Source organism: Mustelus asterias, unplaced genomic scaffold (assembly GCF_964213995.1).
Source record: "Mustelus asterias unplaced genomic scaffold, sMusAst1.hap1.1 HAP1_SCAFFOLD_2325, whole genome shotgun sequence".
NCBI classification, from domain to species: Eukaryota; Metazoa; Chordata; class Chondrichthyes; order Carcharhiniformes; family Triakidae; genus Mustelus; species Mustelus asterias.
In genome coordinates, this window is record NW_027592270.1 from 46,298 (window position 1) to 58,797 (window position 12,500).

The following is a 12,500-nucleotide window of genomic DNA, read 5'->3' on the forward strand; positions in this document are numbered from 1 at the left end:
AAATGCATCTGTCTTCACTGGGTGAGTTTGCCTGCTCTCGGTTGAGCTGACAGATGGAGCATTCTGAAGAAACAGAGTGGCTCCATTTCAAGGGCAGCAAAAGCTGGCACAATCTTGAATACACAAGTGCTGTTCTGTATCGGATCACACTGCGGCATGAACAGCAGCTGTAAGGAGACTACAACCCTGACAGCTCTACCCCTGGGTGAAGATAGAATTGCACCAGACACGGGCAGGGAAAACCTCTTTGGAAAAAAAAAACATCAATTTTTTTGCATCTCCAAGGTATTGCTGCAGGTAAGTTGTGAAAGGACATGGAGTTAAACATCTTCAAGAGCAGTAATTTAAATAAGGCAATGAGCCAACAATCAGCCCAATGCAAGTTGTGTTGTTTAGCTTGCCAGCTTAGCTCCAGCATAGGTTTAAAGTTATTTTGTTAATATTTGTGATCGATAAATAAGCGATTTATGCTTGTGTCTGTTCAAATAGTAAAACTTCAGCCTCTTACTAAAGATTCCAAACTGATCTGTCACTGGGATAGGAAGGGAAAACTTGAAAGCCAAGTTATCCTGAACCACTGTTGCCGTAGCATGTGGATTAAGGGAGACATTTCAATGGTTCAAACAAACTCTATAATTAAATATAGTTTGTGCAGGGAAATGTAGGATGCATGGCACCCAGAACAATGGAGTGTTAGCTCTGAGAAGTGCAGTTAGTTTTGTGCACACATATAGGATCCTATCGAGGGAACTTGCATCAAAAATGAAATATACCATTCTTTCCGGAAGTATGGTATGGCTCCTGCTCTGACCAAGACCACAAGAAACTACAAAGGGTTGTGAACGTAGCCCAGTCCATCACACAAACCAGCCTCCCATCCATTGACTCTGTCTACACTAGCCATTGCCTTAGGAAAGAAGCCAGCATAATCAAGACCCCACGCACCCCGGGCATTCTGTCTTCCACTTCTTCCATCGGGAAAAAGATACAAAAATCTGAAAACACATACCAACAGACTTAAGAACAGCTTCTTCCTGCTGCCACCAGACTTTTGAATTGTCCCATCATACATTAAGCTAATCTTTCTCTTCGTGCTATTTGTAACTGCAATACTATTTTCTGCATCCTATCCTTTCCTTCTCCCCTATGTACTCTATGAACGATATATTTTGTCTGTATAGTGCACAAGAAACAATGCTTTTCACTGTATCCCAATACATGCGTCAATAATAATCAAATCATTCCAGGCAATAATTGAGTTCTTAGTCTGGTGTGTGAGTCAGTGGGCGCAAGACAAAGTTGAAATAAAAAGGGTGAGACAAAGAAGACTTGGAAATGCACATCAATGAGGAATAATGGAATCTAAATAGAGGAATAACCAACAACACTGCACATAAATCTGTAAAGCACATCTTAGTATACACAGATCCAAACACCTAACTGTGACTATACAAGGCTCTTTCCATTCACTGTCAATTCCAACACCCAAGGGTAGACACAGTGGCAAGCGTTGCTGCCTCACACCGTCAGGGACCTGGGTTCGATTCCCTGGTTTGGGTCACTGTCTGTGCGGAATTTGCACATTCTCCCTGTATCTGCGTGGGTTTCCTTCGGGTACTCTGGTTTCCTCCCACAGTCCAAAAGATGTGCAGGTTAGATGAATTGGCTATGCTAAATTCTCCCTCAGTGTACCCGAACAGACGCCGGAATGTGGCAACTAGAGGATTTTGACAGTAACTTCATTGCAGTGTGAATGTAAACCTACTTGTGACTAATAAACAAACTTTAACTTTAATATCATGTCTCAGCTAGACAAGCAATTCAAAGAGTAATAAATATAAACTTTAGGTAAGAGGTGTATTAACAATACTAAAATTTATGAATTTTGGATTTCGGGAGAACTTCCAGGTCCAACGATAGCAACATATGCCACTGGATTCATTAAAATTCAAAATATTTAACTGTTTTAATTACAATAATTCAATGCTTCAACTTTAAAAAAAAAGGAAAACCTTCACAAGTCACTTTATCAAGATTACATATTTTCCTGTAGTGATCGCTGTAACCTCCACCACCATCCCTCTTGACCCTTCACTGCCTTTGTGCTATTGAACTGTACGTCCGACCTACAATCCTGGATGAGCAACAAATTCCTTCAGTTAAACATTGGAAAAAATGGAACCACTGTCTTCAGAACTGCCCACAGACGCCATACCATCACCACCCATTCCAAACTCTCAACAGCCACTCGCTGGTTGAGACAGACTTCCTCAGTTACACTCTAGCATTCTTTCCCCAGGCTTCTCTGCCTCCCGCTCTTCTGTTACTAATTAAAGAATCCACCTCTGTAACAAAGCTTTTGGCCACCCCTCAAAATCTCTCATTTCACAGGAAAAAATAGAAAAATTGTTGTCAAGAGGCAATAGTTTGGATTCAGTTGAAATACATTCCAAAAGGGAAAGATAATACAAACAAAACCAGCGCTCCCTGGATGATGAAGGCATTAAAGAGCAAGATGAAACAGAAAGAGTGTCTCTGATGGATGTCAGGTTGATGCTACAACCGAGAACCAGGCTGATTTGAAAGCTTTATAGAGGATGCAGCAGAAATGATTTTGGACAGCGATTCTAGGAATGAGGGATGTGAGTTACTTGGATCGATTGGAGAAACTGGGGTTATTCTCCCCAGAGAAGGTTGAGAGGTGACCTGAAAAAGGTGTTCAAAAGCGTATGGGGTCCTGACAGAAAGTAATGGGTCCCTTTGGGGCGGGGGGGCGTGAAAACTAGGAAACAGACTGAAGGTGACATGAGAAAAAAACTTTTAATACAGCATGTTAGTATATGGAAGCATTGTACACGAGGGTGGTAGAGGCAGATTCAATCCTGGCTTTCAAAAGGGAATTGAAGAGAAAATATAAGGGTGGAAGAAGAATGACTAGCTAAACTGCTCTCGCAGAGACGAGATGGGCCAAATAGCATCCATCTGTGCTGCATTCATTCTACAATTCCATGACTCAGCAGCTGTCTTTTCCTGATTGTGCTTTGGGAACATGCCTTAGGGGTGTTTTTCTGTTCTGTGGCTGCACAATTCATGCTCAGATCACCACGAACACCAAAAGAAAAATGTGTGCAGTGAGTTGCGTAGGAATTAGAACAGGACACAGTTCATTTCAAGTCAGCGATGGACAGTCACTTGTGACAACAGCTGCATGACTAGGTGCTGTCAAAATTTGAGGGTTGGCCAAAAGCACCATTAATAGTTATCATGGGGACATTCAACAACTAAAGCAGCAGCAAATTAGCAAATGACTGTCTTTTTAGAGAAGATTACAAAAAGGATTGCACAGACAAAATTCAAGATACAGTGAGAATTTAGTGTCTCTAATATTTAAGGGCAAAGCTGAAATTAACTCCAACTGGGCACTATGATATTGCATTTCAATTGATTAGTGCTGAAGTATAAATCAATGTGATAGTTTAATTAGCTAATTTGCAGATTAGGATCCAGACATTAATACACTGGAGCTGCTTATAAAGACTGAGTTACAATTCCTCAAGCAAACACTAACAATACTTAATTTAAATGTAAATCACAATGAAAAGCTGCATTGGGAATTTGAAACCCCGAAAGCCAAATAACTATTTAATGAAACTAATTTCTAAAAGTGTTATGTTTCATCATTAAAGACTTTAATTACCACAGCCTTAAACCTTAATGTATGATGCTAATTTATTACAACCTAAACACCTTATTTACCGAAAAACTGCATTTAGAAGGACAGAATTACCACTAGGTGGTGGTGTTACATCAGTGATAACCACAGGTCAATGAGACTACAACCTAACCGACAGGCACACAACTTGGAAGCTTTTAGTTCGCTTAGTTATTTATAATGTTTTCCATTAAAAAACACATCGAACATTTTGATTTATTTCCAATGCTTCACCGTTTCTATCTAATCTTTCTTAATTATTTCTCAGTGTGCATGCTTTTGGTCATGGATATCTCCAAGACAACCATGAATACTGTCCTGAAACAGCAAAGATGCTCATTTCTTGTTTCCGCATTTTTACTAAGAGATGCAATTCTCTTGTCACTACATTTACCAGAACCTACTGATGGAGTGAAGACCCAGTGAAGCCTATATGTAGAGAAAGGGCAGCATGGTGGCACAGTGGTTAGCACTGCTGCCTCACAGTGCCAGTAACCTGGGTTCGATTCCAGGCTTGGGTCACTGTGTGTGTGTGGAGTTTGCAAATTCTGCCCGTGTCCGCGTGGGTTTCCTCCAGGTGCGCCCGTTTCATCCTACAGTCCAAAGATGTGCGGGTTAGGTGGATTAGCCATGTTAAATTGCCCCTTACTGCCAGGGGGACTAGCTAGGGTAAATGCATTCAGTTATGGGGATAGGGCCAGGGTGGGATTGTGGTTGGTGTAGACTCAATGGGCCCAATGGCTTCCTTCTGCACTGTAGGATTCTATAATGCATCTATTAAAAAAGTCAGCATGTCAGGAAAGTTAACTGCTGAGAAAAATTATTGTTCTAAGATTAAGAATACCTTTCTAAAAAAAAAGGTTTAATTTGAACAAAATCATTTTAATGAAAAATGGATGCAGAATGGAGAATGGCATGTTGGAAAGTTATACTTAACTTGAAAGTATAAATGCCAATACAAGGGTTGCAGTATCGAGTTCACATCAGAATTAATTTCTTCAGAACATGACACAGCTATTCTGTAACAAAACACAATTAATTCCAATAAAGGCAATAGTTCCTCAACACAAAAATCACTTAACCTTTCATATATGTCTTAGAAATGTTAATTTAAAATTTTACAAGTATATCAGTTCACTTTTAGCAACACTGCATAGTTGCAATAGTTGAGGCACAATTTGTGTGTTAACGTGCAGTTCCAGTAACTGTATAATCTGGAGTTAAAGCAGTAAATTTACTTTTTAATATTTTAAAGAAGTTCAGGTAAGTATGGTTCTATTGAATAAAAGTGTTTAGCTTTATTATTTGTTTTATTAATTCAAGGATGTGGATTTCACTGGCCAGGCCAACATTAATTGCCCATTCCAAATTTCTCTGGAGATGGGGGTGAGCTGCATTCTTGAACCACTGCAGTCCACGTGCTGTAGGTACACCCAAGTGCTGTTAGGAAGGGAGGAATAGGATTTTGACCCAGTGACATTATACATCTGATAGTGAAAATATTCACACCAATGTATATTTCAAATAACTTGTATAATGCCTAGTAGGAACAATAAATGTTGCCCAGATGCTAAAGACCAAAAGCACAGCAACCCTATGATGTGTTGCAGTTAACAGCACGTCACCAGAATACAGGTCACATCACTATCAGGCATCGCCATACATTTGCTCAGTGCTGAATTAGTCAAAAGCAAAGAGAGACTTCCTAGAAAATGCTCTTAAAGCATATTCTTCCTTGCTTGGGATGTATTATTGAAGTAACAATTACATTTCATAGCCAAGAACATTAAAATTGGTTGCAAGGTTATGAAATTAGTTTTAAAATGTTACTTTTTCCTAAAAATGATCCAGTATAAATATTGCATTTTGACAACAAAATGTAAATGAATCTGGTGACCATAACAAGGAGGAGCTTATTAGGACTCTTGCTAAAGCATCAAGCGTGATCTGCGTCAGTAATATTTACAAGGTTACTCAACTAATACTCTGCTTCATATAATTCAGTATGGGCTGTATCAGAAGTGTACTGGGAAGCTTAGAGTTTACAAAATTAACTGCTAGTGCAACACATTGGTGCAAAGTGCTGTGGCTTCAAGAATATAAAGATTTAGTCACACGTCCCCTTTAATCTTACTTGGGTCATTTGGGAAACACATATCCAGAGATAGGAGAAAAGCCACAGCCACATTTTGCATGGGGTGCCAAAAAGTTGTTTTGTTTTATAGACTAGTATAGCATTAAGTTAGAGCCAGAAGTAATATGTTCAAATACCACTCCAGAGATATGAACACATTGTCTTGCCTTAAACTCCAGCATAGTTGCATTGTTAGAGAAGCCTTTCAGATGAGATGATATTAAGCCAAGGCTCTATCTTACACTTTAGGGTGAACAATAATGATCCCATGGCACCATTTGAAAATCAGGGGAGTTCTCTTGGTGTCCCATTCAAATTTATTCTTCAACCAATATCACCAAAGCAGGTTCATGGGACACGTCTGTGTGCAAGTTGACTGCATCATCCAACAGTGACTATGCTTCTTCCAAAGTGCTTCAATTAAGTACTTTCGAACATCCAGAAAACATGAAATTAAATTAATGCTAATTTGTTCATTATATTTGCCAAGATGTTAACATCAGTTCAGCTGTATTAATTTTAGGTTGCATTTTTATAGACTTGGGTGAATTATAAATTGATAATATTGTAGCTTAACTTGTAAAATGGAAAACGGCCTTATTTATCCCAAGAGGTCAGAATGGTTCTTGCATTAAAGAATCTCAGGTCACACATAAGGACATAAGAAATAGGAACCCGAGTAGGCCATCGAGCCCCTCGAGCCTGCCCCGCCATTCAATAAGATCATGGCTGATCTGACAGTGGTTTAGTTCCACTTACCCGCCCGCTCATTATGGACGTTAATCCATAATTCAATAACTACCATCAACTCATTTATTTTGGTAGGGATGGCAATGAGATCAGAAATTATATAAACCACTGCAACATTTTACTCCAATCTCCAACCAAATCATGCAGAAAAAAAGTTCTGTATGAATTTCTGTTCTGTGGAGCAGTTAAAGCATGGAGTACAAAGTTCATAATAGAAAAAGTTTGATCAATAACTCAACAGGCAAATGTTTATTTGTGTTTTTTGTTTAGTCGAGGATGTGCCATTAATAAATGGTTCACATAGAGAATAGTTTAATAAAAAGGTAATTGCTAACCTCCACCATGTCAGATGCAGCATTATGTGATTAACAAGAAGGCAGTTCAGCATATATTCATGCAGATAACAGTAGCTGTGCTAATATTAGATGTTAATATTTCAATATATTCTATGAATATTGCTGGTACAACCTCTCAATAAACCTCAGACGGTTTTGTATGGCTCCAAAATAGAGTTATTTTTAACAAAACCTGTTATGCAAGAATACTTGCATACCTGTAAATATAACAAATGAACCACCAAATAGATTTTAAAATGAGTACAAATAGTAGGTATCTTATCAGCACTATATTACATTAGGCAGAGGAGCATTGCCATAAAAGTTAAAACTGAAGCAATAGGTTTTAAAGTGTTACAGATATTTCACAAATGCAAAACGAGAAGGCTCTATCACTGGTGCAACAGCCTATGTTTATTCTACAGATAGATTTAAAGAAACATGCCAAAAATCATGAAAAACAACACTCCAATAAAAGTCGTAACCCTGGAACTTTTCATCAGTGTCACTCTCCAACAAGGCACTGGATAAACAAATCCAAAAACTGTAAAGTCACAATGGTGGTATTCAAATTCCAACCTTTTATCTGTAACATCCCACATTCAAAGTAAGTAGCTTATCTTCCACCATTAAAAAAATACACGCACAAGTAAACGTCAGTTCTTTTAATAAGAGTTGTTCAATTTTCTGAACAAGTTGCAACCGTGCATGGGTTATTTAATCCATTGAATGAGGTAATATATGAAGGCACGTCTTCACAAAATATACAGGCATTTAGACTTCGCCATTAACAAAAATACATAAGCACACAAAATTAGGAATCTTAATATACTTGCAAATTTTTTAGATTTTGCTAAAACTAAAACAAAAAAATCTCGTCACGATTGTCACAGTTTTACAACACACTTAAACAGTGGCAAAAAAAAACAAATTAAAAGACACCTTGCTGAATAAGCGCTAACAGGTTTAATTTAAAAAAAAAATCACCCTTCACTTTCCGATTGTCTTCTATAGACCGTACAGAACACTATTGTTAAAATTTAGACAAGGAAACATTTTCCTATAAAAATGCAATAGAAGTTTTGTAAAAAAACAAAATTAAACTCCATTCTAACGGCTCTGCTACATTCTCACTATAAAACTCTCCATTAATAAACTTCAAGGATAGGAATTATACACAGCAACTTTGTAAAGATCACAAAAAACTATAAATAAAATGTTTCTGATTATACAAAACTTTTACAGACCTTACCTGTTTTATATTTTATGTTAGATGACTAGTCTCCAGTTTTAAAATTTTCCTTGAACCTGCTTATTAAGCAGTTATGGTAAATTGAATTTTTTAAAAAACCAAGAAAACCCAGAGTGCAACATAAATATTTTCAAGTGTGCAATACAAGTTTTTTTTTAAATATACATGAAATGAGTGGTTTTTGATCTTCAAATTTTTTTAAAGAAATTGAATTCACATTTTCCTTCTTCAAAACCTTTTTTTGTTCCAGTATGATTCAGTAATATACAATAATGACCAGGGAACTCATTACTGAAAAAATTCCATTAACAATAATAAACACCATAAGTTTTTTTTTGAGAACACAAGACTTATGCAGTTAAATAAGAAAACTCTAAACATTATCAGTAGTAATTGCTGTTTTTGAATCTTTTGTCATAGAACTCAAATTTTCCTAAAATTGCCCATTTGCTGCCTTGGCATAAAAAGTCCATTAAATTTTAAGAAGATTGAAGTTCTATAAAATAGTTCAATTTTTTTTAAAATTCAGTCTTTAAACAACAAAAAAATTCCCACTCCATCCCAAACCATCAAAATGCTATAAATACAGTGTCAAGTTTCATCAGGAGAAAGCAATAACATTTAGTAGTTGTTCTTAGTGCTATATTCCAATCACATCAAACAACAAAAATACAACACTTCATGACTGAATTTCTCCAGGAGGTAAGACCACATATTCAAAATTCATAGGTTAAAGCTGCAGTACTGCATTGCAAAACATCACAGTTGATTTACCTCTCATTTGGAATGGTATTGGGTCATGTTGCTAAGTGAAATATCATGCCATCAAGCGTAACTATGTACAGTAAAACTGTATTTCAGAAGGAGTAAGAGTGTTTGCTTAAGTATTAACAGATCAAGCTAGCCATTTAACAACTACCAGCATTAGTTTTATTTTGTAAGCTATTTAGTGTGCAAAATATGGTATTGCTCGATTAGTGGGTTGAATATTGATTTTCAAATATGGCTACTATATTTGATGATTGACTAATGATTGCAAAAGATAGATCCTGCTACATACAAGATTATGACATTTGTACACTTAAATCCAAACTGGTGGGGAAAAGGAGAAATAGAAATAAGGAACTGAGGTCTCTGAATCTTTCAGCTGTTTTAAGAGAAATTGTGATATTCCTTTAGTATAACAATTGGATATCATTGAAACAAAAAAATAAAGTTAAAATATTACAATATTGTTTCCTATGAAATACTGCAGCTTTAACAGATTTTCTTTTAAATATCGAAAGCAGACTTCTTTTCACACATTTTATGCAAGAAAGCCATGCAGTGGAATTTGTTTCTTTACACTTTAACCTAAACCATGCAAGGTTTCCAGAGATTAACATTAATTTTAAGCAGATATTCAGATTTGCTGCAAAGGGTTCAAACATTATCTAATAGCAATACTCTTTACAAGACCACAGTGGAACTTGCGTATGTGCCTATACAGATCACCCGACTGCGTAAATCGTCTTTCACACCATTTGCACGCATGTGGTTTCTCCCTGGTGTGCACAACTGTGTGACGGCTGAGATTATGAGAGTACTGGAAGCTCTTTCCACATTGACCACAGGTGTAAGGCTTTTCACCTGAGTGAGTTCGTTCGTGACGTTTTAGTGTGTACATGCAGGAAAAGGTTTTCCCACACTGTGAGCAGGTGGGCATGGAGCCATCCGAAGGCATTTTGGCTCGAGGACCATCTTTTTCCCTGAAGTGAGTGCTCAGGTGAAGCTGAAGAACATGCGGGCTCGGGAAGCCTTTGCTGCAGAGGGGGCAGATGAAAATGTGTCCTGTCGACATTACCATCCTCGTGTTTGTGATATCAGACGATGGCATGTCATCCTCACTCCCATCCCGTTCGTGCTCTGCTCCTTCAGTATGTGTCACACCATTCCCTGGGAACACAGGTCCAAATCCAGCTAGCATACTGCTGGCAGAATTCCCACTCTGACTTGCAGGATCCATTTCTTCACTGTCCTCCTGGTCTGACAGCAACTCATGTTGATCTCCAACAAGTGGCACGGTGCCCTGCTGCTGGCTGTCGGAGGCCAGCTGTCCAGAAACATAGGGGGAGTAAAATAAATCTCTTCCAGATACAGGCTTGAAGGACAGGTCTAGAGCACAGTCCACATCAGCTGAGGCCTTGATATGGTCAACAGCTCTCTGAGGCAAAGCTTCTGTGGAAGTACTGACGCTGGACTTTGTTTTTCCAGCTGCTGTGTTGCTGGATTCTGGGTGTGTGGATACAGAATTGATACCTACAAGATCAGAGAAGCCCCTGCAATGTCCATTAATCTTTTCACTGTTTGCGGGCTTTTTATAATCTGCAATTGTACAATTTTTCTTGTTTTGTGCGTCAACGTTACGCGCTGTCGGCTCATCGCTTTCTGAGGAACTCTCCTCTTTCACAGGTCCAAGTGCATTACCATTCGTTTTTTCATCCACACACAGCTCTTTATCTTTCAGTTTCCCCTTGCAGACTTTCACAATGTTGTACATGTGAAGGTAGCTGGCTGCGGCGAGCACATCTTCCACTGGCAGACTATTAAACTGAAGTTTTCCCTCATACATGAATTCAAGAAGCAGGCCAAAGGCAGGAGCTGTGACAATGTCACTGTTCAAATGCACAATGTCTCTTTTGTCCAGCTGGTCCCTGTAGAATAGATGGAAGTACATGCTGCACGAAGCAAGCACTGCTCGATGGGCTCGAAACTGAACGTCTCCAACTAGAACAGTACAATCACACAGAAAGCCCTGGTGACGCTGCTGACTCAGACACTGCAGCAACTGCCGGCTATGGTCTGGAAACTCCATTCTTCCTTCATAACCTGCTTTATTTTTTTTTAAAAACACGAAAATCGAACAGAAATTAAAACAGAAGAAAAATACCAGCGTGCATTTAATTAAAACTGCGCCATCAGCGGTCTTTTAAAAAAAAACAAGGGTCTAAACATTGCAAAAGACTAATAAACTTAACGATTGCTCGAATTTGTACCCAGTGTTGGTGCAGATGGCATCTGAAACACGACAGCTGTCAGAAAAATGTTATCAATTAGGCAAATCGAGCAACGATCATTTAAAGCAATTAGTTGCCCCCCCCCAACCACCCCAAGTAATCAGCAAAAAACTTTTATCACTTCATAAAGTGACCCCAAAATAATAAAAGGGAGAAAGAGAGAGCGTGTTAATTCAATGATCGCTCGAAAGGCGAGCAAACAACTGTTTACTGTTAATACCTTGACCACAGGCAGGAAAAAAAAGGCATTAGAAAAAAAAATCATTCTCACGCCTCCTTTTTTGATTCACTCCTCCCTTCAAGGGCGTCAATATTCTAAGAGAGAGGGAAGGGGGGGGGGGAGACACCCACCGAGTTAAATCGGTTGTAAATCCGACATGGATCCTGAGGGAGAGTGGCCGCGAAACAGAGAGAGAGGGAAAAGCTGGGTGTATTAACTCCAGGAACAAGCTGGAGAGTCAGCTGCTCTGACATGACTGGCAATGGAAATGCTACCTCCAGCTGTGCTCCTCCAATGCCATATGTTCCTTTAACTCCGAGTTCGCAGCCCAGCAATTGGGGGGGGGGGGGCAGTTAGTAGCTGTTCACCATTGTCCAACAAAGCAACATTTCTTTCCCCCCCACCTCTACCAGTACCTTCATATTTTTTTAACCCCCCCCCCAACAAAAAGGCAAAACTTTCTCAAGTTTTAAAATATTTTTTTTGGGGGGGGGAATTAATGACAAAGTCTTGACTCAACTCTCTCTCTAATACCTTGTTACTTTGGCCTAGGGGGGCAGTAGTGATAAGGCAGTGAAAGAAAAGGAAGAGGAAGAGGGGAGGAAAAAATTAACAACACATTAACTCCGAGCAAAGCCCCGAATCCACAACAAAACTTGTAGAGTGAGTGAGAGAGAGCGGGGCCAGGCTGGGGAAGCTGCTGCTGCTCTCACACTAACACTATCACAGGATAGCAGCGCCTCCTGCGCTGCGCCTCGACCTGTGCCTGGCCCCGCGGCGCGCGTTGCTCCAGGTGTTGCACTTACCTGGGCAGAGCGAGCGGCGCGGCGGCTGTGGGCTCCGGGGCCAGCGCTCATGGGGCCAGTGTGTGCCGCAGCCGCCGTGTGGTCCCTTCATCTGCGGCCCAGATGTTCCAGTGTGGCCGCGCAGCCAACTGTTGGTGAGTGTGTGTATGTGTGTGTGTGAGCGACTCGTCTGGGGCGCCCGCTCTCGCGAGACTTACCTAGTTGAACAGAGGCTGGTTAAGGGTCAGTCAGCCAG

General features: G+C 39.5%; 1 protein-coding gene across 6 annotated transcripts; it reads right to left on the reverse strand.

The window, feature by feature from the left end:
- Positions 1–7,323: 7,323 nt before the first annotated feature.
- On the reverse strand, positions 7,324–12,411 carry zbtb42 (zinc finger and BTB domain containing 42). Of its 6 annotated transcripts, none has more exons than XM_078207440.1 (2): positions 12,266–12,411; positions 7,324–11,051 (listed from the first exon to the last, which is right to left on the reverse strand). In XM_078207440.1, the coding sequence occupies exons 1-2, from the start codon at positions 12,354–12,356 to the stop codon at positions 9,613–9,615; spliced, it is 1,530 nt and encodes a 509-aa protein (XP_078063566.1). In that variant the 5' UTR covers positions 12,357–12,411; the 3' UTR covers positions 7,324–9,612. The 6 variants fall into 6 exon arrangements, with proteins under 6 accessions (XP_078063566.1, XP_078063565.1, XP_078063570.1 ...); XM_078207439.1 differs by having other exon boundaries at positions 7,324–11,054; XM_078207444.1 differs by lacking the exon at positions 12,266–12,411 and adding an exon at positions 11,591–12,224.
- Positions 12,412–12,500: the final 89 nt, after the last annotated feature.